General features: G+C 38.6%; 1 protein-coding gene across 6 annotated transcripts; it reads right to left on the bottom strand.

Annotated features, from left to right (window-relative positions):
- Positions 1-7,866: 7,866 nt before the first annotated feature.
- Positions 7,867-26,747, bottom strand: Ankrd7 (ankyrin repeat domain 7). 6 transcript variants are annotated; one of them, XR_015685788.1, is made up of 6 exons: positions 26,328-26,747; positions 25,265-25,379; positions 24,935-25,111; positions 24,025-24,131; positions 16,257-16,333; positions 7,867-8,108 (listed from the first exon to the last, which is right to left on the bottom strand). XR_015685788.1 is itself a non-coding variant. In XM_087659009.1 (6 exons), the coding sequence occupies exons 1-6, from the start codon at positions 26,567-26,569 to the stop codon at positions 8,048-8,050; spliced, it is 837 nt and encodes a 278-aa protein (XP_087515135.1). In that variant the 5' UTR covers positions 26,570-26,734; the 3' UTR covers positions 7,867-8,047. The 6 variants fall into 6 exon arrangements, 4 of the variants coding, with proteins under 4 accessions (XP_087515135.1, NP_001178941.1, XP_087515136.1 ...); XR_015685789.1 differs by having other exon boundaries at positions 24,935-25,108; positions 26,328-26,721; XM_087659009.1 differs by having other exon boundaries at positions 16,257-16,394; positions 24,935-25,108; positions 26,328-26,734.
- Positions 26,748-27,916: the final 1,169 nt, after the last annotated feature.

Here is a 27,916-nt window from a genome sequence, read left to right as displayed (position 1 = left end):
GCACGTGCACACATGTGAGTATATAAACCACACACACATCTGTAAATTCACTTTCAATGAATTATTTTTCTTTTTCTCTTATATAAGGAATTCCTTAAACTATCAATATAATTAGTTAATTGAAAGTGATGAAAAATGACGCCTTTCATGGTATTAAATGTCATTCACTATGAGTATCTCTAAAGTGAAGGAGTAACCAAGAAAAGTATTTTTGGTTATTACACATACATATCTTTGATTCAATGAATACCAAGTAGGGGGCAGTATTTAAGTTATTAAGATATATTATACTCGTCTTTCATATTTTAGTTTATGAACTTATGTAGATCCTTCACATCCACCACACATTGATTTGATGTTTCATTCCATATTCTGCATCTAGAGACCAAAGTCAAAACCAATGACACAGCCAAGTCTAATATCAAATCTGTTGTTATCTAGTTTTTGAATCTTTGACAAAGAGATAGAAAGGATAAAATTCTTCCAGTTAATTAAAAACCCAAATACATTTTAGAAATTCTATGAAGTGACAATGAGGAACGCTGACATGAATATAATTAAAATGAGAATTTATAAATATGTAAGGGCTCCAATTACCTAAGACATCTAAGACTTCCTTAGTAATATTTTTTAAGAGTTAAGTATATTTGATCCATGGAATGCCAGGTGTGCATTCCTTGCCTGTAGTCCCAGAACTTCAAAGGGAAGAGAGTAGAAATTGAAACCAGCTTGGACTATATATATTGAATTCCAGACCAACCTTAACTACATAGGAAGATACTGTCTAAAAATAAAGTGAGAGAGAGAACATATAATCTTTACGATTCAAGGCCAAAGCAGGAATTGTATACAAGGACACAGCAATATATTTTACTTCTATAAGAATCTCAGTTGGAACATTTAAAAAATATTTTATTTTAAGCATATGGTGTTTTTCCTGCACATATATTTTTACTTGTCTGCCTGGTACCTGGAAGAGAAGAGAATCCCTTAAACTATAGTTGCAAACAGAGCTGTCATGTGGGTTCTGGAAATCAGTGCTCTTAACTTCTGAACTATCTCCCTAGCCTTAAACTGCAATGTTAAAATGCACTATAAAAATTTTTAAATACTTTATTTAAAAATCTAAGTAATTCAAAAAGTTTTCTCTTAACTTCCTGTTTCGATGCTTGAGATAAGCCCAGACTTCATCAAAGCCAGACAAAAACTACACCTTTTGGAAGACATCTAGCCCTCTCTCATAGTGTAAGCAGGGTGAGGCTAGTTACATTCTGCACCATATTGTCTTGGAAAGTTAAACCATAGTGGTAAGACACGGATCTCAAACAGCCAGGAGATCACAAGAGATAACAAGTGCAAGGCTAACCTTTGATGGCATGGATATGTTAAATACATTTTGAAACCATGATATGTGTAATTTTTTTTTTTAGGATTGTAGGTCCACTGTAAGTAAAGGAGAAAATTAAACCAACTAGTTTTCAACTTCAGGTCTTAAGTCAGCACAAAACTAGGTATTTTATGATTTACCTATGGCAAGGTTATGTGTCTCTAAATGTCAGTCTATGATGTATGATCCAGAGACGGTTTTGATCCTACAAATCTGGTTCAATGCACATTGGCAGAGGATACCCATGATCACGTTCAGTCTCTTATCTCTATGACTTCTGCTCTAAAAGTGAAGCAACTTTCAGCTTGTCCACTAGATGGCAAACAGTTACTCAGGGAAGTAACGTTTTAGACAAACTACCTTTTCAGTTTGGCTGTAAATAAAATATTTTTTTTTTAAATAAAACACCCTAACGCACCTAAATTTTTTCCCCAGGAACACAACTTCCACATTACTGTCACCTTGCAATGTTCATGAACCAGAAACTTGCGAAGAGAAAGCTAGGGGATGGAAGCATAGCAGTGGGGTGGGAGAGAGGGTGAGAGGTAGAGGAAATTTGTTCTTGGATTATTTCAACAGAAATAAAGAACAAAAGCAAAGGTTTAATAGACAATCTGAGTAAAACAGTGTCAGCTAGGCTGCGGAGTGCCAAGGACCAGGGCATATTATGTTCACTCCGCACAAATGAGCGCAGTGAATAAACAAAGAGGGAAATTAGCATGCAAAAAAGACAATTAGTGTAAACACCATTTACAAAACAAACAAGAAAGAGAGGCAGATGTTTCTCAAATTAATCCTATTACTGAGGAAGCACACAAGAGCAAGAGTCAAAAAACACAGTTCCTCCAAACCAGGTTTCTAGAACACAGAATTAGAAAGACAAGACATGACTTGGTTGAACAACCTAACTAAGAACCAAAACGTATGCCACTATAGAGGTATGAAAGGTGGAAATCTCAGGGTTTCCAGTACACATTCCAGAACATCGACTCAGAACAGCACTGAGAAGGGGCTATGCTGCATAGTAATAAACACAGAAGCAAAGAAAAATTAAGAAGTAATTACAGAAAATATGCAAATACAAGAAAATTTCTCTAGAGAACAGTGTCACTGAAAGAGATAATCCAGGAACTACAAGTAGAGCTTTATTCTAGATCAATCCTCTGTAATTGATGGAAGAATAAAACCTGTGGGTTAAAGCTGCATTTACTCTACCCTTCGAAGTAAATGTAAATGTCACTTCTCACGGAGCAGAAGTCCCTGAAGACAACACTTTGTTAAAAATACTACAGAACGCTATTTGACCTATTTACTTCATTGTCGCACAAGATACTAAACTATGACAAATGAATGTGTGGGTGTGAATTTCTGTGATGTAGATTTTCTCAATTTGTGGATTCAGGAAGACTGTAATAAAAACAGAGTACAGCACCAAAGAATACAAGAAAGATCCAATCTCAGGACACAATCAAACTCAAGTTCAAAGGCTTCCTACCAGACAACACAGCCATCATTCATCAAAAGAATCCACTAGAAAGGAGACACTGAAGACTCACAAGAATAAACGATATTGAGGGCAGGATAAAACAGAATGCAATATATTAGTAAAGCAAATGGATGTAATCTGAAGATTCTATGACAGCATTAATTAATATTAGCTCTATAACTTACATGACTGTGTTGGGGATACGTAGGAGAATATTGTACAGCAAAATCATATATGAATATCTCAGGAGTAAGGTTAGCTTTTACACTTAATTCAGGAAAATACAATTATTTGTACTGGCAACTTTTCTCTAAGTTTGTGATTACCTCAATGTTAAAATGTTTTAACTGGCAAATAATTCTCCCTTGTAGACTGACTCCTTGTGGTAGTTTGAATGAGTTTGATTCCATTTCTTTGGATGCCTGGTCTCTGGTTGATGGAACTGTTTGTAAGGTGTGGCCTTGTGGGGGGACGTAAGTCACTGGAGACTGGCTTAGAGATTTCAAAAGATTGAGACCTTCCCTTGGTTCTCATTTGTATATCTATCTAGCTATAAAGCTATCTAGCTCTCATCTATTTAGCTATCTAGTTATCACTATCTATCTATCTATCTATCTATCTTCCTCCTACTTCTTCATAATAAAGTGATCTCAACTGTTTATGCCACTATACTTTTATTTAACCATCGTGGGCTCTAGCCCTCTAAATCCATGATGCCCAATTTAATGTTTGCTGTAATAAATTGTCTTGGTCATGTTATTTTGTCATAGTAATATAAACCTTAGCTAATACACTTCCATTGTAGGTCAAATAATGGTTCCTCAAATACAACCACAAGCTTAATGTTGCTTTTCCTGGTATAAGGGACTTAATGGTATGATTAAATAGTCATTGGACTCTGTGTAATCCATGTGGATTTAATGTTAGTAAAGCCTCTTATAAGTGAAAAGGGGATGTAGGAGAGCCAGACAAGATCAGTTCACAGAGGCTCAGGTCACAGTGATGCTATTTTTAGGATCAGAAGCCAAGAACTATGGAAAGCACTAAACATTGTTCAGACCTTTCCTAGGAAGACATGAACGAATGTCAACTGGCTCCAGGTAAGGTTCACCAATGGTGAACAAATGTGTTTACTGAACTTGCTTGCCGGAATGTGGGCAAGTGGTCACTTACGGAAGCATCGGTGACTCAAAGGCAGTTGCACTACCATAAAGCTCATGTCAGTATGAGTGATGACTCATGGAAACTGCATCCTTGTGGCAGCAGACCCACCTGCAAGTTGTTCTACCAGAGGAGCTGAAAGCTTACATGTGTTGTTCAAGACCACTTTGTTTATGATCCTTTGCTATAGGGAGCAGGCAAAGTCCTCAGTAATATGATTCCTTAAGAAAGCATTTTCAGGGCTGGAGAGATGGCTCAGAGGTTAAGAACACTATCTGCTCTCCCAGTGGTCCTGATTTCGATTCCCAGGAACCACATGATGCCTCATAGCCATCTATAATGAGATCTGGTGCCCTCTTCTGGCATGCATGAAGGCAGAATGGTCTATACATAATTAAAAAACTTTTTAAAAAGTAAAAGATTATCAGTACTGCTCTTTTAAAAAAAGTGATAAATTGCATAAGAAGCATTTACTTCCCTGAAAGAACAGCAGAATAAAAGCTATTATATAACACACATTTTGTGTGTTTATTGTATAACAGATATGTTATGCAACAGGTTATGGAAGTTTTTTCCCCTGGTGGCTGTTAAAGGTATCTTCTGTGAGGAAAATTATTTTACTAGGAAATACCGAGGCAAATCACAGCAAGTGAGATGCATGTGGTAGAGCTGACAAGCTCTTGCAAGTTTTGTTGGTAAGGGAATAGCAGCTCTGTTTCATGGTAAAGGACACTGATGACTGAACTGCTGTGGGACAAATATATGAAAGGACGTACATGTCTGCCATCCAAGTGTGGAACAAACAGTATCTCTCCTGGGGGCTGTGCGAATGATGGGTCACATGCTCTGACTCTCTCCTCCAGGTTCCTGGTTTAGTCAGCTTGCTGTGGTGGCAGGAAGCAATCCCAAAGTTTCAATGAGGAAGAAACTTCCACTTCAGCTCCTCTGAAGACTCCACAGGCTGAAGGCCTCCCAGGAGGTCTGCTGCATGCAGGGCAACTGGTAAAGGACCCTCCCAAACATCCACAGCCACTGGGAATTCCAAGGAGCCCAGTGGTCTCGGGACCTATCACCCCCCACAAACCCCGAATTCCAGTCTCCGACTGGCCGGCTCCTTCTGCTGGGGCAGATCACCAGCTTGTCTGCTCCTCTGAAGACCCAACAGTCTGAAGTCCTCCCAGAAGAGCCACTGCAGCCAGGGCAACAGGTCATCCGCATACATGCCCTTGTGAAGACCCCACAGTCTGAAGGCCTCATAGGAGGTCTGCTACAGAAAGGGCCACAGGCCTATCTGAGACCTGCAGTAACCCAAGGACACAAGAGGCAGGCACCATGCACAGACACCCAGACCAGCTAACACCAGAGATAACATATGTGAGAGGTAAGCGCAAGACCATAAGCAACAGAAGCCATTATGCTTTGGCCTCATTAGAACCCAGTTCTCCCACCTTAGCAAACCCTGGATACACCAATACACCTGAAAACCAGGAAGTGGACCTACAATTCTATCCCATGAAGATTATATAGTCCTTTAAGGAGGATATAAATAACTCACTGAAAAAAAAATAGAAAAACACATGTAAAAGCCCTTAAAGAAGAAACAAATAAATCCAGGAAAATACAATCAAATGGGTAAAGGGATTGAAAAAAGTGGTCCAAAACTTAAAAGTGAAAGTAGAAACAATAAAGAAAACACAAAGGAAGGCAACTCTGGAAAATGGAAAGCCTAGGAAAGAGGTCAGGAATGACAGATGTAAGCATCAGCAAGAGAATATAAGAGATAGAAGCCAAAAGTGCATGATAGAAGCCTGATATAGCTGTATCCTGAAAGGTTCTTTCAGAGCCTGACACAGAGGCAGATGCTCACAGACAATCACTGGACTGAGAGCAGGGTCCCCAATGGAGGAGTTAGAGAATTGACTAAACGAGCTGAAGGTGTTTGTAACCCCATAGAAAGAACAATATCAACCAACCAGACCCCGCAGAGTTCCTAGGGACTAAACCACCAACCAAAGAGTACACATGGAGGGACCCATGGCTCCAGCCACATATGTAGCAGAGGATGACCTTGTCGGGCATCAGTGAGAGGAGAAGCCCTTGGTCCTGTGAAGGATCATTTTCCCAGGGTAGGGGAATGCCAGTGCAGGGAGGTAGGTGTGTGTGGGGGGTACCCTCATTAAACAGGGTGCAGAGGATGGGATAGGGGGTTTCAGTAGATGAAACCAGGAAAGGGTTGAAACATTTGAAATGTAAGTGCAGGGAAGTGTTAAAACAATGGAGAAGCTGAGCTTAAATAGTTAAAGTCAGCCCAGGTGTCTTAGCATCCTACCTGCATCTTTGTATTCCCCAGGAGCAAAAGTTCAATGATGCTTTTTCTCAAAAGGATAGAAAATACATGATTCTTTTTCTATCACACACAGTTGTTATTATGTCCTGTGTCGAAATTCCACATCTTCAGGCTCAAATCTCTTCTTCCCCACTAATGATAACCTAACATTAGTGACTTCTCCATGCCGTCCCATCTATCGTGAATTAATCTTTATAATTGAGAAAGTGTGGGCTGCAAGATTCAGAGAAACTCCGTCTCCTTTAATGCTCATGCCAGAATTTTCCTTCAGTGTCCTTTAGCTGCTGTGTCATCCTAGCCTTTGTTGATGGGTTCATCACTCTTCCTTCATTCAGTGGCAGAGGCACAGCATATATACACACAATTGGTAAAGACTCTAGAACACTGACTCAGTGAACACAAAGAATACTGGAACCTTCTGCTTTTCCCTTTTCTCACAACCTGTAGTAGAGAATATAGACTGGGGGTCTCAGTCTCAGGAGTACTGCTGCTTTGGATCAGCTTAGAGTTTCTCAAAGGTTTGTGCTATATGCTGGCTATTTAGCATAATTATTCTCTGGTCTTGACATCCTAGAACATCTCCCAACATTCATTAATATCTTCTGGGCAGGGGCTGGGTTTGATGAGGGCCAGGAGGTGCTTTCATTTAGGGACCACAGACTGAAACTTCACTGGAAATTAAATATCGGTTACCTTAATGCCAAGATCTGGTAGGTGGTTTTTCTCCCTTCTGGTGTTTCAGTGTCACTCAGAGTGAAGTATTGAGTTAGTGGTCTAAGGGCAAGTAATATTAAACTCTTCCTTTAATGTAGTTTTACTCTCACGTTCTATAGGCCCAGAAAGAATGGAGCCGATTAGGATGACTGAACTCACTGAACTAGAGGTTGGGGGAGGGGAATAAATCCTTCCTCCTCTCAGTTGTTTCTGTGGGGTATTTTGTCACATCAATCAAAAGCAGAATAGTATAGTCACCTGTTAGCAGCATGATTTCTTTATGCAAGCTGTTTTTCTATTTTCTGTACTGTAGATGTACAAAACATGATTAATGAAGAAAGACAGAAAATAATTCCTGGACTTAATACTTTATCTAACTAATAAGTATACATATACATAAGTATACATATGCATATATATGTATATAAGTTTATATATATATACTTATTAGTTAGATAAATATATACACAGAGAGAGAGAGAGAGAGATGTGTGTGTCTGTATATGTGTGTGATTTACAGACCTAAATATCTATATTTACTTTTGAAATGAATACCAAAATCATTTTTGTACATACAGGTAAATTCACTTCCTCTATTTCTTAATTTTTAATCTTACTTCATGACTTTATTACATTACTTGCCAACAGTGTTTATTCAAAAATATCTGTCTAATAAACTAACATTTTATGGTATTTTTATATCTTCCAAACATTTTGTATAAATGCAAAAAGTTTGCTGTTCAACAATTCAAAAGACCATAGACCATAGAATTTCATCATAGAATTTTTAATTTTTATTAAATGGGTTATCAGAAAATGTTAATGAAGATCTTCAACATGATTTATGATTTTAAAAGAGAGGAAAATTTTAATTCCATAGTTAGGTACTGCTTTGAAAGGAAAAGGCTGCTTCCCTTCTTGAAAGAAAATATAAAGTGACAAGAAAAACTGCTCAGTGAGCTGTTTGCTCAGTTTTCTTCTTTTTCTCATTATTGGCAATTAACTGATGATACCTAGACATAAGAGAATATACATAAATTGTGAAATTCATAAAAATTCTAGTAATTATTAAATTTATTCCCTCTCCAGAGTTTCCCCTTACATTTCCCTCTCAAGTCTCCATGTTAATAGGCACCACTTCATTTCATGTGCTCCACCTCTCTGCCATCCCTGTTGCAAATATATCTTTAAAAATCACTCATAGGCTCAGAGCCTCCCAGCCTTCCCTTAAAATCTCCCACCTCTCATCACCATAGCCCAGCATACAGCTCCTGTTCTACTAGAAGCCATACCAATTCCCAGAACTCCAGAAACCCAGAGGACAGGCAGGGGTGGTAGAAGCTCCCTAGAGGCCCAGAGGAATTACTGGTTACCAGAACTGTAGGCCACTACAGTCAAAAGACCAGGGAAGAAACAAAAACCAAGGGGCAAAAACAACATCCATCTAACAAAGACAACGTCAGAAATCAGTACCGAAACCTATAATTAATTACCCCAAACTCAGTCACCTAGAGATCAACATAAGAACACAATCAAAAACTTCCAAGACAATACAGCACCACCAGAGTTCAGCTATCTTACTACAGCAAGCTCTGAATATTCCAACACAGCAGATACACAAGAAAAAATGGTCTTAAACCAAGACCATTTCAAGAAGGTAATAGTCAGCCTTAAAGAGGAAATGAATAATCCCTTAAAGAAAGCCAAGAAATTATCAGCAGGCAGGCAAAAAATATTAAGTAAAACCATTTTAACCTGAAAATGGAAATGAAAATCATTAAAGAAAACACAAAGTGGGAGGATCCTGGAAATGGAAAATCTATTAAACAAATAGCAACTACATATGCAAGCATTACCAGAAGAATATTAGAGTTGGAAGAGAGTCTCTCAGGTATAGAGGATACGATACAATAGTCAAGAAAAATGTTAAACCTAAAACAGTTTCTGACATAAAACATCAAGGAAATCTGGAATACTATGGAAAGAACAGACCTAAAAATAATAGGAATGGAAAAGGAGGAGAAGTATGAGGGGGATGGGGAGGAAGGGGAGGAGGAGGAAAGCTCAGAAAATATTTTCAATAAAATTGTATTAGAAAATGTTCCTAACCTAAAGAAAGACTGTCTACAAAAGTACAAGAAGTTCACAGAACACCAAATAAATTGAATTAGAAAAGAAAGTCAAAACATTAAATATACAGAACAAAGAAAGAATATGAAAAGCTGCAAAAGAAACAGGCCAAGTGACATATAAAATTATTATTATTAGAATTATACCCACATTTTCAACAGAGACTCTGAAAGTTAGAAGAGACTTACCAGATGTCCTATAGACTCTAAGGGACCACAGATGCCAGCCCAGACTACTATAACCAGGAAGACTTTTCAGTCACAATAAATGTAAGAAACTAGCTATTATGAAATACACACACACACACACACACACACACACACACACACTACCAACAGCAACAACAAGAAAATAACAGGAATTAGCAATCATTGTTCATTGACATCTCTAAATATTAATGGACTCAATTTCCCAAAAAAAAAAAAAAAAGACACAGACTAATAGAATGGATGTGAAAACACGACCCATGTATCTACTGCATACAAGAAACAAACCTCAAAGAGAAATATTACCTCAGAGTAAAGGGCTGGGGAAAGATTTTCCAAGCAAACGGACATAAGTAGCAGTCTGCTGCAACCATTTTAATATCTAACAAAATAGACACCAAACCAAAAGAGATAGGGAATGACACTTCACACTCATCAAAGGAAAGATTGACCAAGATGACCTTTAAATTCTTAGCATCAATGCCTTAAATAAATGGGCATCCACATTTGTAAAAGAAAATGAAACATATTTAAAGCTTAAATACACATTCTTAGTGAGAAACTTTAGTATCCCATTCTCATAAATGGACAGGTCATCCAGACAAAAACTAAACAGTGAAATACTGGAGATAATAGACATTAGGAAACAAATAGAGCTAACAGATATCTACGGAACATTTCACTCAAACACAAAAGAATATGCCTCCTTTCACCTCATAGAACTTTCTCCAAAATTTACTACAAACTCAATTACAGAGCAAGTCTCAATATATAAGGTAATACTGATAAAATCCCTGAAATCATCTCAGAACACCATGGATTAAAGCTGGATGTCAACTACAGAACTAACAGAAAGCTTACAATCTCATAGAAATTGAACAACTCTCTACTGAATGAAAAAAGGTGGTAGAGAAAAACATAAAGAAGAAAAGCCTTTCTACAATTCAATGAAAATTAGTGTACAACAAACCCAAACTTATGGGACATGATGAAAGGACTGCTAAGAGGAAAACTCATAGCACTAACTACCTACATAAAAAATAGTGAGACCTCATACTAGTAACTTAACACCATACCTAAAAGCTCTAGAACCAAAAGAAGCAACATCATTCAAGAGGAGTGCATGGCAAGAAACAATCAAATTGAGACTAAAAGCAATAAAATAGGAACAAAGAGAATACTACAAAGAGTCAATGAAACAAAAAATTTGGCTCTCCAGGAAAATCAGCAAGCTAGACAAACTCTTATCCAAACTAACTAAAAGACAGAGACAATGTCTAAAACAACAAAATCAGAAAACGGGAAATAGCAACAGACACTGAGGAAATCCATAAAAATCATTAAGTCTTACTTCAAAAGCCTGTACTCCACAAAATTAGAAAAATCTGGAAGGAATAAAGAATTTCCTTGATATATACTATTTACCAAAGTTAAATCAAGATTAGATAAACTGTAAATAGTCCTATAACCCCTATGAAAATAGAATCAGTCAAAAATCTCACAACCCAAAAATCCTAGGAACAAGATGTTCAGAATTCTGCCAAACTTTAAAAGAAAACCTAACGCCAATTCTCCTCAAATTATTCCACAAAATAGAAACAAAAAGAACACTGCCAAATTCATTTTCTAAGGCCACAGTCACCCACCCAGACACCCAAACCACACAAAGATTCAACAAAGCAAGAGAATTACAAATTTCCCTCATGAACACTAATACAAAAAATACTGAATAAAATATTTGCAAAGAACACATCAAGATCATCCACCATGATTAAGCAGACTTCCTTCCAGAAATGCAGTATGGTTCAACATATAAAACTCACCCAATCTAATCCGCCATATAAACAAAAGAAACAACCAAATTATTATTTAAGTAGATGATGAAAAAGTCTTTGACAAAAATCTAACACACTTTCATAATGAAATCCTTGGAGAGATAAGACACATTTAAGCATATCAAAGGCAATTTACAAGCCTTTAGCCAATATCAAATTAAACAGAAAGAAATGCAAAGCAATTGCATTAAAATCAGGAACAAGAAGAGGTTGACCACTCTCTCCATATCTATTCAATATGGTACTTAAAATTCTAGATATAGCAACAAGACAGCTGAAGTTGATCAAGGAGATACAAATTAAAAAGAAAGAAGTCAAAGTATCATTTACAGATGATATGATAGTATACATAAGTAACCACAAAAATTCTACCAGGGAAATCCTACAACTGATAAACACTTTTATTGACTAGATACAACATTAACTCAAAAAAGAAAATCAGTAGTCCTCCTATATACAAATGATAAACCAGATGAGAAAAAATGAGGAAAGCATCACCTTTCACAATAGCCATAAATAATATAAAATATCTTGGGGAAACTTTACCCAAAAAGACTTGTATGATAAAAAATATCAAGCCTTTGAAGAAAGAAATTGAAGAATATATCAAAAGATGGAAAGATCTCTAATGCACCTGGATTGGTAGTATTAACATAATAAAATTTGCTATCCTTCCAAAGCAATCTACAGAGTCCATGTAATTCCCATCAAACTTCCAACAGATTTTTTTACAGACCTTGAAAAGACAAATCTCATCTTCATATGGAAAATCAAAACACACAGGAAAGCTAAAACAAATCTGTACAATAAAAGAACATCTGGATTAAACTAGATGGATGAAGCAAAGAAGTGCAGGCCGACAGGAGCCGGATGTAGATCGCTCCTGAGAGACGCCAGAATACAGCAAATACAAAGGCGAATGCCAGCAGCAAACCACTGAACTGAGAATGGGACCCCCGTTGAAGGAATCAGAGAAAGAACTCGAAGAGCTTGAAGGAGCTCGAGACCCCCTTATGAACAACAATGCCAAGCAACCAGAACTTCCAGGGACTAAGCCACTACCTAAGGACTATACATGGACTGACCCTGTACTCTGACCTCCTAGGTAGCAATGAATATTCTAGTAAGATCACCAGTGGAAGGGGAAGCCCTTGGTCTTGCTAAGACTGACCCCCCAGTGAACGTGATTGTTGGGGCAATGGGGGGAAGATGGGGAGGGGAACACCCATAAAGAAGGGGAGAGGGAGGGATTAGGGGGATGTTTGCCTGGAAACCTGGAAAGGGAATAACACTCGAAATGTAAATAAGAAATACTCAAGTTAATAATAATAAAAAAAAACATCTGGAAGTATCACCATCCTTGGTGTCAAACTATACTACAGATCTTTAGTTATTGTTATAAAAACAGATAGGGGGTTGGGGATTTAGCTCAGTGGTAGAGCGCTTGCCTAGCAAGCACAAGGCCCTGGGTTCGGTCCCCAGCTCCAAAAAAAACAAAAAACAAAAAACAAAAAACAAAAAACAGATAGGTTGAGCAATGGAATAAAATCAAAGACCCAGACATAAATATATATACTTATGGATACCTGACTTTTGATTAACAAACCAGGAATACACAATGGAAAAGAAACAAAGAAAGCAAGCATCTTCAACAAATGGTTCTGGTCTAACTGAATATGAATGTAGACGAATGCAAATAGATTCATCTATCACCCTGCATAAAGCACGTGTCCAAGTAGATCAAAGACTTCAACATAAAACCAGATACACTAACCCTGGTGGAAGAAAAGGTAGGGAACAGCCTTGAATTCATTGACACAGGAGAAAACTTCCCAAACAAAACACTGATAGCACAGACACTAAGAACATCAATCAATAAATTGGACCCATGAACCTAAGAATCTTCTGTAAGGTAAAGGATACTGTTAAAAGGACAAAATGGTAGCCTAAAGAAGTATAAGAGATTTTCATCAATCCCACATCCCAACAGAGAACTTATATCTAAAGCATATAAAGGATTCAAGAAACTAGACACCAACAAACCAAATAACACAATTTATAAAATGGGGTGCATTTTTCTACAGAGAATTCTCAACAGAGGAATCGCAAATGGTTGAAAAACTCTTAAAAGAAATATTCAGCATCCTTAGCCATTGGGGAAATGCACAGCAAAACAACTCTGAGATTTCATCTTACATCTGTCAAAATTGTTAAGATATAAACACAAGTGACAGCTCATGCTGGCATGAGTGTGAAACAAGGGGAACACTCCTCCATTGATTGTGAGGGGCAATTTTGTACAGCCACTATGGAAATCGATATGGTGGCTTATCATAAAACTGGGAATTCATCTACCTCAAGACCTAGCTATGTCACTCTTTGGCATGTTCCCAAAGGACACTCCATCCTACCACAAGAACACTTGCTCAATTAATGTTCATTACAGGCAGCATTATTCTTAATAGCTAGAAACTGGAAATGACCTAGAAGTCCCTCAACATAAGAATGGATAAAGAAAACGTGGTGTATTTACATGATGTAGTATTGCTAAGCTGTTTAAAAAAAACAATGACATCATGAAATTTGCTGACAAATGGATGGAAATAGAAAATATTACCCTGAGTAAGGGAACCCAGACTCAGAAAGACAAACATGGTATGTACACATTTATTGGACATTCAGGGTGATAGATATGAATCTATTTGCATTTGTCTACATTCTTATCCAGTTAGACCAGAACCATTTGTTAATCAAAAGTCAGGTATCCATAAGTATATATATTTATTTCTGGGTCTTTGATTTTATTCCATTGCTCAACCTCTCAAATTTGTTGAAGATGCTTGCTTTTTTTTTTTCCATTGTGTATTCCTGGCTAAGTAATAAGGTTAACTCCTAAGGATGGGAGAATGACTCATGATCTCCCTGGGAAAAGAAAATAGAATAGATTTTGGGGGTTGATGGGGATGGGAACAGGAGGAATCAGGTAGGGGTGGGAGAGATAGAGGAAGATAGGACTAGGAGAGATGACTGTTTTGGCAGGGAGTATTTGGGGGCAAGGTAGAAACCAAGTGAAGTGAAAAGTCTCTGGAATCTATGAAACTAATTCTACAAAAGTCCCCTAGCAGTGAGGGATATAGAGCCTGAACTGGTCATCTTCTATAACCAGGCAAGTTTCCTAGCCATGGGACTGAGATACCAACCTAACCACAAAACCTACAATCTTTCCTGCCTGGAAAATGGGAAGGAGCATCCTTTGGATATATGCTAAAGAGTGTATAGCTGTGTCTGGAGGTAGATTGATTCCCAGTTTTCTGAGAAACTGTCATATTGACTTTGAGGGACTGAATGCCTGTAACTGCATGGATGGCCAGGAACCAGGGGAATGCTTCAGAAGATGAAGAGGAAGGACTCTAGGAGCCAGAAGGATCAAGGATACTATGAGAACATGGCCCATAGAATCAACTAAGCAGGGCTCATAAGGGCTCACAGAAATTGAAGTCACACATATGGAACCTCTTTGGGTCTGAGATAGGTTCTGCACTTGTACCTTATGATGGTGTGGCTTGGTGCTCTTCTGAGACTGCTAATGGTGGGAGCTGAAGCTGTCTCTGACTCTTTTACCTGCTTTTGGGACCCTTTTCTCCTACTGAGTGACCACATACAGCTCCAATATGACGGTTTATACCGAGTATAACTGTATCTTTTTAGGCTTTTGGAAAGGAAACAAAGGATTGATCTGAAGGGAGAGGAGAGATCCAAAAGGAGAGGTGTGAAGGAGAAACTGTGGTCCAAAAGTCATCTGTGAGAATAATAAAATCACTCAGAACATACGGGGGAAAGGGTGGCTGTATGTCGTTGTTACTGGATTCATTTGATTGGACTGCCATAACAAAGCATCAGCCATGTGACTACAACAGGAGGTTTTGCTTTGGTTTGTTTGTGTTTGTTTCTTTATTTCTTTGTTTCAGTTGAAGGCTAGAAGGTCAAGATTAAGGTGTTGGTTCCTACTGAGAGGCAAGAGAAGTTCTGTCCCCTGACTCCCCTTGCCTGTGGATACCTGTCCTCTTGTTGAGTCTTCACATCACTTGACCCCTGTGTACCATCCTCCTTTTGTATTTTACCTTGTGTCTTAGGCTCTTTTTTGTTTAAAGCCATGAGATTGAATTAGGGCCTGGTCTACTGGATTTATTTTACCATAATCACCCATTTAATGGCCTGATTTCCAAATAATTATACAGTCACATGAGGAAAAATGACATTGAAGCTTTAATACACAACATATCCTATAGCCTAGCACTGGGAAGAATGTGCAGGGAGGACCACTAACCCAAAACCAGCTTGGAGTACAAAGAGAGTTTGAGATTACCATGAGGTGCATAGAAAACAGAGAGACAGACAAAGCATGTGTAATTTAAAATTTCCTCTAAAACAAATAATTAAAAGTGCATTAGTTTAGAGCTATAGTTAACGAATTATCTATACATTAAATTTTAGTGTGTTGTATCTTATTTTCTCATTGACTATGAGAAATCAGAATTATACATGTTTATACATGGACTTCTTTGTCTTAGAAATATAATGAGAATATACTTCAGAATTCTGAAACATTAAAGTGAAGTATATAGTAAAATGGTAGTGATAACTACTCATAACATACATCCTGTATGTTATTAATAATGAAAATAATGAAAGGGATGAGTAGATCCATCATCTGTTCTTCAAATCTTCTAGTTAAATGAAGGTGGGCACCAGAACATTGTTCTGGTATATTCGACATTACCATGCCACTGCCGTGCTAACTGTCATTCATCTAACAGATAACTCATGTTCATTCTATATATGGAAGAGGTGAAGACTCCCTGGGAATTCCAGTGTTTGTGCTTGTATATTATCCCCTTTTTATTAGCCTATAAAAGTTGCACTTTGGGAAACTCTGTGTATCTCAAAATCATACTCATATAGTTATTAAAATTCTGAAAGTGTCACTTACATAGTAAAGCCATTAAATGAAGCATATTCCTCAGCTGTAAATCCATAAATATCTTCACAAGCTAGGTCTGCATCTTGCTGAAGAAGAAGTTTTACAGAATTTGTTGGTTCAACAATCAGAGCAATCATGATGGCTGTTCTGGAGCAAGCCATTAACAAATTTATTCATCTCAACTTACCACTCAAACATAGGTGCTCTACCCCTAAGGGAGTCATGGAGAAAAATGGAAAACATTGGACTGGTCTGCTCAAAACTGCACAGCAATGAGAGACCATAGGAAGGTACCTAAACACGTGCACTCAACTAGGAAGCAGCTGACTCAGTGGTTTTCAAACTCTGCCTTCTGGAAGCTTCCTGCTCTCAAGATGCCTCAAATCTCCACAGGGAGGACTATTGGGTACCCTAGTTTCTCTCTCCCACTAACTCCAGCACTGGCTTCAACGTAAGATTCAAAAGTTATTATAAATGAAGATAATAACTTAAAGGTACACATATGTGATTAAGCAATTTGATTTTACAGATTAAAAAAAGAACATTTGGACCCGCGGATCCCGGCCCGCAGCAGCTCTCTGCTCCCAGACCCGGTGAGAGAGAGACCCAACCTCCTGGTCAGGTGGGCACTCCTGAGGCTGCAGAGCGGAAGAGACCACCAACTCTGCTCACCCCTGCCCACATCCCTGGCCCAAGAGGAAACTGTATAAGGCCTCTGGGCTCCCGTGGGGGAGGGCCCAGGAGCAGCAGGACACCTGCCTGAGACACCGCCAGAACCTGAAAGAAACAGCCCGGATAAACAGTTCTCTGCACCCAAATCCCATGGGAGGGAGAGCTAAACCTTCAGAGAGGCAGACAAGCCTGGGAAACCAGAAGAGACTGCTCCCTGCACACACATCTCGGACGCCAGAGGAAAAAGCCAAAGACCATCTGGAACCCTGGTGCACTGAAGCTCCCGGAAGGGGCAGCACAGGTCTTCCTGGTTGCTGCCGCTGCAGAGAGCCCCTGGGCAGCACCCCACGAGCGAACTTGAGCCTCAGGACCACAGGTAAGACGAAATTTTCTGCTGCAAGAAAGTTGCCTGGTGAAATCAAGACACAGGCCCACAGGAACAGCTGAAGACCTGTAGAGAGGAAAAACTACACGCCCAAAAGCAGAACACACTGTCCCCATAACTGACTGAAAGAGAGGAAAACAGGTCTACAGCACTCCTGACACACAGGCTTATAGGACAGTCTAGCCACTGTCAGAAATAGCAGAAAAAAGTAACACTAGAGATAATCTGATGGCGAGAGGCAAGCGCAGGAACCCAAGCAACAGAAACCAAGACTACATGCCATCATCGGAGCCCAATTCTCCCACCAAAACAAACATGGAATATCCAAACACACCAGAAAAGCAAGATCTAGTTTCAAAATCATATTTGATCATGATGCTGGAGGACTTCAAGAAAGACATGAACACACTTAGGGAAACACAGGAAAACATTAATAAACAAGTAGAAGCCTACAGAGAGGAATCGCAAAAATCCCTGAAAGAATTCCAGGAAAACACAATCAAACAGTTGAAGGAATTAAAAATGGAAATAGAAGCAATCAAGAAAGAACACATGGAAACAACCCTGGATATAGAAAACCAAAAGAAGAGACAAGGAGCTGTAGATACAAGCTTCACCAACAGAATACAAGAGATGGAAGAGAGAATCTCAGGAGCAGAAGATTCCATAGAAATCATTGACTCAACTGTCAAAGATAATGTAAAGCGGAAAAAGCTACTGGTCCAAAACATACAGGAAATCCAGGACTCAATGAGAAGATCAAACCTAAGGATAATAGGTAGAGAAGAGAGTGAAGACTCCCAGCTCAAAGGACCAGTAAATATCTTCAACAAAATCATAGAAGAAAACTTTCCTAACCTAAAAAAAGAGATACCCATAGACATACAAGAAGCCTACAGAACTGCAAATAGATTGGACCAGAAAAGAAACACCTCCCGTCACATAATTGTAAAAACACCAAACGCACAAAATAAAGAAAGAATATTAAAAGCAGTAAGGGAAAAAGGTCAAGTAACATATAAAGGGAGACCTATCAGAATCACACCAGACTTCTCGCCAGAAACTATGAAGGCCAGAAGATCCTGGACTGATGTCATACAGACCCTAAGAGAACACAAATGCCAGCCCAGGTTACTGTATCCAGCAAAACTCTCAATTAACATTGATGGAGAAACCAAGATATTCCATGACAAAACCAAATTTACACAATATCTTTCTACAAATCCAGCACTACAAAGGATAATAAAGGGTAAAGCCCAACATAAGGAGGCAAGCTATACCCTAGAAGAAGCAAGAAACTAATCGTCTTGGCAACAAAACAAAGAGAATGAAAGCACACAAACATAACCTCACATCCAAATATGAATATAAAGGGAAACAATAATCACTATTCCTTAATATCTCTCAACATCAATGGCCTCAACTCCCCAATAAAAAGACATAGATTAACAGACTGGATACACAACGAGGACCCTGCATTCTGCTGCCTACAGGAAACACACCTCAGAGACAAAGACAGACACTACCTCAGAGTGAAAGGCTGGAAAACAACTTTCCAAGCAAATGGTCAGAAGAAGCAAGCTGGAGTAGCCATTCTAATATCAAATAAAATCAATTTCCAACTAAAAGTCATCAAAAAAGATAAGGAAGGACACTTCATATTCATCAAAGGAAAAATCCACCAAGATGAACTCTCAATCCTAAATATCTATGCCCCAAATACAAGGGCACCTACATACGTAAAAGAAACCTTACTAAAGCTCAAAACACACATTGCACCTCACACAATAATAGTGGGAGATTTCAACACCCCACTCTCATCAATGGACAGATCATGGAAACAGAAATTAAACAGAGATGTAGACAGACTAAGAGAAGTCATGAGCCAAATGGACTTAACGGATATTTATAGAACATTCTATCCTAAAGCAAAAGGATATACCTTCTTCTCAGCTCCTCATGGTACTTTCTCCAAAATTGACCATATAATTGGTCAAAAAACGGGCCTCAACAGGTACAGAAAGATAGAAATAATCCCATGCGTGCTATCGGACCACCACGGCCTAAAACTGGTCTTCAATAACAATAAGGGAAGAATGCCCACATATATGTGGAAATTGAACAATGCTCTACTCAATGATAACCTGGTCAAGGAAGAAATAAAGAAATTAAAAACTTTTTAGAATTTAATGAAAATGAAGATACAACATACTCAAACTTATGGGACACAATGAAAGCTGTGCTAAGAGGAAAACTCATAGCGCTGAGTGCCTGCAGAAAGAAACAGGAAAGAGCATATGTCAGCAGCTTGACAGCACACCTAAAAGCTGTAGAACAAAAAGAAGCAAAGACACCCAGGAGGAGTAGAAGGCAGGAAATATCAAACTCAGAGCTGAAATCAACCAAGTAGAAACAAAAAGGACCATAGAAAGAATCAACAGAACCAAAAGTTGGTTCTTTGAGAAAATCAACAAGATAGATAAACCCTTAGCCAGACTAACGAGAGGACACAGAGAGTGCGTCCAAATTAACAAAATCAGAAATGAAAAGGGAGACATAACTACAGATTCAGAGGAAATTCAAAAAATCACCAGATCTTACTATAAAAACCTATATTCAACAAAATTTGAAAATCTTCAGGAAATGGACAATTTCCTAGACAGATACCAGGTATCGAAGTTAAATCAGGAACAGATAAACCAGTTAAACAACCCCATAACTCCTAAGGAAATAGAAGCAGTCATTAAAGGTCTCCCAACCAAAAAGAGCCCAGGTCCAGACGGGTTTAGTGCAGAATTCTATCAAACCTTCATAGAAGACCTCATACCAATATTATCCAAACTATTCCACAAAATTGAAACAGATGGAGCACTACCGAATTCCTTCTACGAAGCCACAATTACTCTTATACCTAAATCACACAAAGACACAACAAAGAAAGAGAACTTCAGACCAATTTTCCTTATGAATATCGACGCAAAAATACTCAATAAAATTCTGGCAAACCGAATTCAAGAGCACATCAAAACAATCATCCACCATGATCAAGTAGGCTTCATCCCAGGCGTGCAGGGATGGTTTAATATACGGAAAACCATCAACGTGATCCATTACATAAACAAACTGAAAGAACAGAACCACATGATCATTTCATTAGATGCTGAGAAAGCATTTGACAAAATTCAACACCCCTTCATGATAAAAGTCCTGGAAAGAATAGGAATTCAAGGCCCATACCTAAACATAGTAAAAGCCATATACAGCAAACCAGTTGCTAACATTAAACTAAATGGAGAGAAACTTGAAGCAATCCCACTAAAATCAGGGACTAGACAAGGCTGCCCACTCTCTCCCTACTTATTCAATATAGTTCTTGAAGTTCTAGCCAGAGCAATCAGACAACAAAAGGAGATCAAAGGGATACAGATCGGAAAAGAAGAGGTCAAAATATCACTATTTGCAGATGATATGATAGTATATTTAAGTGATCCCAAAAGTTCCACCAGAGAACTACTAAAGCTGATAAACAACTTCAGCAAAGTGGCTGGGTATAAAATTAACTCAAATAAATCAGTTGCCTTCCTCTATACAAAAGAGAAACAAGCTGAGAAAGAAATTAGGGAAACGACACCCTTCATAATAGACCCAAATGATATAAAGTACCTCGGTGTGACTTTAACCAAGCAAGTAAAAGATCTGTACAATAAGAACTTCAAGACACTGAGGAAAGAAATTGAAGAAGACCTCAGAAGATGGAAAGATCTCCCATGCTCATGGATTGGCAGGATTAATATAGTAAAAATGGCCATTTTACCAAAAGCAACCTACAGATTCAATGCAATCCCCATCAAAATACCAATCCAATTCTTCAAAGAGTTAGACAGAACAATTTGCAAATTCATCTGGAATAACAAAAAACCCAGGATAGCTAAAGCTATCCTCAACAATAAAAGGACTTCAGGGGGAATCACTATCCCTGAACTCAAGCAGTATTACAGAGCAATAGTGATAAAAACTGCATGGTATTGGTACAGAGACAGACAGATAGACCAATGGAATAGAATTGAAGACCCAGAAATGAACCCACACACCTATGGTCACTTGATTTTTGACAAAGGAGCCAAAACCATCCAATGGAAAAAAGATAGCATTTTCAGCAAATGGTGCTGGTTCAACTGGAGGGCAACATGTAGAAGAATGCAGATCGATCCATGCTTATCACCCTGTACAAAGCTTAAGTCCAAGTGGATCAAGGACCTCCACATCAAACCAGACACACTCAAACTAATAGAAGAAAAACTAGGGAAGCATCTGGAACACATGGGCACTGGAAAAAATTTCCTGAACAAAACACCAATGACTTATGCTCTAAGATCAAGAATCGAGAAATGGGATCTCATAAAACTGCAAAGCTTCTGTAAGGCAAAGGACACTGTGGTTAGGACAAAACGGCAACCAACAGATTGGGAAAAGATCTTTACCAATCCTACAACAGATAGGGGCCTTATATCCAAAATATACAAAGAACTCAAGAAGTTAGACCGCAGGGAAACAAATAACCCTATTAAAAAATGGGGTTCAGAGCTAAACAAAGAATTCACAGCTGAGGAATGCCGAATGGCTGAGAAACACCTAAAGAAATGTTCAACATCTTTAGTCATAAGGGAAATGCAAATCAAAACAACCCTGAGATTTCACCTCACACCAGTGAGAATGGCTAAGATCAAAAACTCAGGTGACAGCAGATGCTGGCGAGGATGTGGAGAAAGAGGAACACTCCTCCATTGTTGGTGGGATTGCAGACTGGTACAACCATTCTGGAAATCAGTCTGGAGGTTCCTCAGAAAATTGGACATTGAACTGCCTGAGGATCCAGCTATACCTCTCTTGGGCATATACCGAAAAGATGCCTCAACCTATAAAAGAGACACGTGCTCCACTATGTTCATCGCAGCCTTATTTATAATAGCCAGAAGCTGGAAAGAACCCAGATGCCCTTCAACAGAGGAATGGATACAGAAAATGTGGTACATCTACACAATGGAATATTACTCAGCTATCAAAAACAACGAGTTTATGAAATTCGTAGGCAAATGGTTGGAACTGGAAAATATCATCCTGAGTGAGCTAACCCAATCACAGAAAGAGATACATGTTATGCACTCATTGATAAGTGGCTATTAGCCGAAATGCTTGAATTACCCTAGATCCCTAGAACAATCAAAACTCAAGACGGATGATCAAAATGTGAATGCTTCACTCCTTCTTTAAATGAGGAAAAAGAATACCCTTGGCAGGGAAGGGAGAGGCAAAGATTAAAACAGAGACTGAAGGAACACCCATTCAGAGCCTGCCCCACATGTGGCCCATACATATACAGCCACCCAATTAGACAAGATGGATGAAGCAAAGAAGTGCAGACCGACAGGAGCCGGATGTAGATCGCTCCTGAGAGACACAGCCAGAATACAGCAAATACAGAGGCGAATGCCAGCAGCAAACCACTGAACTGAGAATAGGTCCCCTATTGAAGGAATCAGAGAAAGAACTGGAAGAGCTTGAAGGGGCTCGAGACTCCAAAAGTACAACAATGCCAAGCAACCAGAGCTTCCAGGGACTAAGCCACTACCTAAAGACTATACATGGACTGACCCTGGACTCTGACCCCATAGGTAGCAATGAATATCCTAGTAAGAGCACCAGTGGAAGGGGAAGCCCTGGGTCCTGCTAAGACTGAACCCCCAGTGAACTGGTCTATGGGGGGAGGGCGGCAATGGGGGGAGGGTTGGGAGGGGAACACCCATAAGGAAGGGGAGGGGGAGGGGGATGTTTGCCTGGAAACCGGGAAAGGGAATAACACTCGAAATGTATATAAGAAATACTCAAGTTAATAAAAAAAAAAATGTGAATGCTTCACTCCTTCTTTAAATGAGGAAAAAGAATACCCTTGGCAGGGAAGGGAGAGGCAAAGATTAAAACAGAGACTGAAGGAACACCCATTCAGAGCCTGCCCCACATGTGGCCCATACATATACAGCCACCCAATTAGACAAGATGGATGAAGCAAAGAAGTGCAGACCGACAGGAGCCGGATGTAGATCGCTCCTGAGAGACACAGCCAGAATACAGCAAATACAGAGGCGAATGCCAGCAGCAAACCACTGAACTGAGAATAGGTCCCCTATTGAAGGAATCAGAGAAAGAACTGGAAGAGCTTGAAGGGGCTCGAGACCCCATATGTACAACAATGTCAAGCAACCAGAGCTTCCAGGGACTAAGCCACTACCTAAAGACTATATGGACTGACCCTGGACTCTGACCCCATAGGTAGGAATGAATATCCTAGTAAGAGCACCAGTGGAAGGGGAAGCCCTGGGTCCTGCTAAGACTGAACCCCCAGTGAACTAGACTATGGGGGGAGTGCGGCAATGTGGGGAGGGTTGGGAGGGGAACACCCATAAGGAAGGGGAGGGGGGAGGGGGATGTTTGCCCGGAAACCGGGAAAGGGAATAACACTCGAAATGTATATAAGAAATACTCAAGTTAATAAAAAAAAAAAAAAAAAAAGAACATTTGAAAAGTATATGTAATTTTCCCTAACTCACACCATGTGGTTAAAATATCACAGATCTATAAATGAATATATTCATATTTACATATTCTTATTAATAAATCCTAATTATGTGACATCCTATTTGGCTTCACTAATTATACCTATACCTGTGGTTTTTATCTGATGCATTTACATCGGCTCCTTTCTTCAGAAGGAATTTTACCATATTTTCATTATTTTCAGCAACAGCAAGTAAAAGCGGGGTGTAGCCATCCTGTAAATATTATTTCAAAATAATTATTTAAATAACTTTTAGGTGTGTGCTTTTAATTTTAAGTATACTTTTAAAAGTATGTTCATAAGAAACTCTTGAATGCATATTTTAATTTTTAAAGGGTTTCAATCCCTAAAATTATGTGACTTTAAATAGTCTTAAACAAATTAAGGTCCAGGTGCTACATTTTTAAATACAAATTGTATTCGAGGCTTAACGCAAACCATAGGTATAAAGTGATCAAGTCAAGAATATCATTTATATAAGTTTTGCATATCATTATCTCAAATGTATATGCAATTATGTCTATACAGGTTTATTTAATAACTTCCAAGACTATCATATACACAGAATATCATTGAAATGAAGTAGCAAGATGCTGTTTTAATAATTATTTTTCAGTTATATTCACTAAAATTCAAAGGGAGAATTAGGCTATTTTTAGCATAATAACTAATTTTTAATTCAACTCTTTTGCGATTATGTTGTTAAAACAACTTTAAAAGATGAGGTTTACTATTTTATGTTAATACTAATTTATAAAGAACTCAAACATTCTTATCTGGTATGACCATTTGAAAATTATCACTGATAAATATGTTTCTTTGCACATCAGGGTTAAGGTCTACAATGAAATGCAAACACTTTACAAGAAGGAAATTAGCAGATTTTGATAACCTATTCTGCTCTCAATTCAGTTTGGCAAACTCATATATTAAAGTATATGTTTCTGCTCTATGAATTATCTGCAGTGAATATTCAGTAGCTTTCTAAAATGCCTATGTCCTCTCACAGATGCTCACCTTATTTTTGGCTTCAAGATTGGCTTTGTAGTCAAGCAATTTATTGGCTAATGAGATATTTTGGCCATAAACAGCATAATGGAGAGCAGTATTACCATAAATATCTCCCAGATTTGGATCTGCACCATGGTGTAGAAGAAGAGTAGCACAACTCTCCTGTTGACACTCTGCTGCCTGCTAGTGGAAGAAGAGTAAATGAGTGGATGACTTCCTGTTTCAGATACATGAATTAATGTTTATTGTTATAATTTAAAGCATAAAAACCAATAAAATTTAACAAGGATAAATGCCTAAACACACTCCACTAAAAAGAAGGAAAATGGAACACACCTTAATCAATGGGGTTCTGTTTTCACTATCCTGGACATTAATTTTGCATTGATTCTCAATTAAGAGAGAGACAATGTTTGTATATCCGTTAGCACAGGCGAAATGCAAAGGTGTTCTATATCGATACAATAAAACATGAAGTTAGAGGTACATCTCAGGTATTTATTACAACCATGAACAAGCAGGTTTAAATATCAATATATTTGTTTCGTTTTTGTTGATATTTAATGAAAATTATGCTAATTATACTTTATCTTAATAAATTTAAAAGACTAAATGAATGACTTGAAAATCAAATAAGAAAATTTGGCTCTACTAAATTGAAAGGGATTTTCTTCCTGATTCAAAAAAAAACTTAAGAAACATCTCCAACAGAAAGGGCAGTGTCAAAGACATCTCTCCCTATTGTGTATTTCTCTGTCCATCAAGTAATTTTGGCGTTTCCAATGTTGCAAATATATGTAACCACTAGGCAGGGTGTGAAAGTTGTGATGAAGTAAATAAGCTTGCTACATTATTCACAACTCCAGAACTAGGGGATCCAATGCTCTCTTCTGGCCTCAACAAGGACATGATGCACATAAACTCAGGCACACATACAAATAAAAAATATATTTTAAAACTTGAATATGTAACACAAAAGAAGAAAAGCAATCATTGTCTGGCCAGGGAAGTTTGTTGCATTATGTAAAATTATCAAGTTTCTTTAAACAAAACTATGTTATTTATTTCGGTTTCTCCAGGTCTTAAAGACAGTAATTTCCTTCTTGATGATTGCCTTTCCTCACCCTGGCCATGCACAACGCACACCAAGAAGCAAAAGAGCAAAAATAAGAGAGAAAATAATGTGAGCAAGCAGGAATTAAAGGAGAGGAAGAAGGGCTCGATACTCAAGCAAACATTCATGAGTTAAGGGGCTTGTGAAAGACGGTGATTCTGCTCAGGAAAATGCAGAATGACATCCAGTATTGCGCATCTCTGACATGCTTTCTCTGTGATTGGAACAGTCAGCTGCCCCAGCTTGTCCTTCCCAATACTCCTGTAGATCCTAGGTTCTGGTCACCTGCTTCTTTTGTCCCGCCCATTCACGTCGTATTTCTTGCGTTCGAGGTAATCCTTCAGCTTCTGCACATTGCCAACTGAAGCAGCTTTATGGAGTTTCTTTAAGGGCTTATCTCGAAGATGATATCCCCCACCTGTGGACAGGCTGGGCATGGTACTGGCTAGGCTAATGGACAGGTCTGAGGAGTGGCTGTGAGAATCATCTGTCTTCCTCTTTTCCCTGAAGGGGAAGAGCTTCTTCATAGTAAGATCTCTAATTAAGACGTTCCTGGGAATCCTAACCAACAGCCCAGGTCCTCTGCCGCAAGCACCTCATTCACGACTGCTTCTGTATCTGACCAAATCCAGAGTTCTGTGTACACAGGAATCTTTGCCTAGCTATAGCCAAGGACCAAAGCTATATCTGTTGCCTAGAAACTGTGCAGGGCTTCTACTGCGCAGCTGCAGTCTTGATTGTGATCCAGTTAGCGGAACTGGATTTTCATATGTGATTGATTTTGGTTTTACAGCCACATATACCATCTTGCCATTAAATCCTGAGCCTGGAGAGAAACCTATTAACTTAGAGTCCATTTTCCTTCATGGATGGATTTAATAGCTTGTAATTTAACCAACTGAGATTAGGACGCAGAAGGTAGATCTCTGCCAGTGCTGTTTTCTCCACTTGCATGGTCATGTGCTATAGCTTGCCTTTAACAATAACAACCATCTCTGGACGTTCTCAATTTCAAGCACACTTTGTAAATATGCCGCCCATGTTCCACCTTACCTTGTCTAGTCACAAATTTAAGTCCTTTGACAATTGAGCTCACTCTATCTAAGGCTCATTAATTCTATTTGCTTTTCCCTTGTCCACCTTTCCCTGTATCCACAGTGATCTTCTTAATGAGACTGAACTCCATTCATTAAAACCCCTTCCATGTAAATGTGGTCAGTAAATAAGCCTCCTCTGCTATGTCCTTAAACCTAAGCTCTAGTAAACCCTAAACTGCTTTGTCTGCTCTGAGACTCTGAATATGACTAAATGAAAAACACGCTGCCATGCTGTCGGTTTTCATTTTCAATTCAAGAACATGACCTTTAAGAAGACTGTTATTCTGTCCATCAACACTTAGCTATTTCCCTGGCCCAACTGTTGTCCCTTTTCCCACCACTGTTTCATTGTTTCTCCCCAAAGCTCCTTGGCTGACGAGATTGGAGAAATTCTACAGGAATCAAATAAGCCTACCTAGTTACCTGCATCTTAACAAAGCAAAAACAAACAAAAACCCATTTTAACATCTTTTTCATGTAGATTATATGTCCACATTCCTACCAAAAGCCAGATCACTCACATGTGCCCTAGACACTGTAGCCTACCTGAAAATAATGCTTAAAATCTCTCCTGATTCCCTTATGTGTCTTAGAAGTTTCCTTCTCTGATCACTAATTCTGATTAATATTAGTACGTGCTAAAATATGTCCCATCCAAAAAAAAAAAAAAAAAAAACACTTTTAGCAACTTTGTGGATTCTCCTTCTCTACTACCTTATTCCCTTTAAAACTCCCCAACACTAGGTAGAAGAGTAAGAAGGTTAGAAGGGGGAAAAT

Source organism: Rattus norvegicus, chromosome 4, assembly GCF_021556685.1.
Source record: "Rattus norvegicus strain SHRSP/BbbUtx chromosome 4, alternate assembly SHRSP_T2T, whole genome shotgun sequence".
Classification (NCBI taxonomy): domain Eukaryota; kingdom Metazoa; phylum Chordata; class Mammalia; order Rodentia; family Muridae; genus Rattus; species Rattus norvegicus.
The sequence above is the reverse complement of the archived record's forward strand: the minus strand, read 5'-3'. Positions and strand labels throughout refer to the sequence as shown.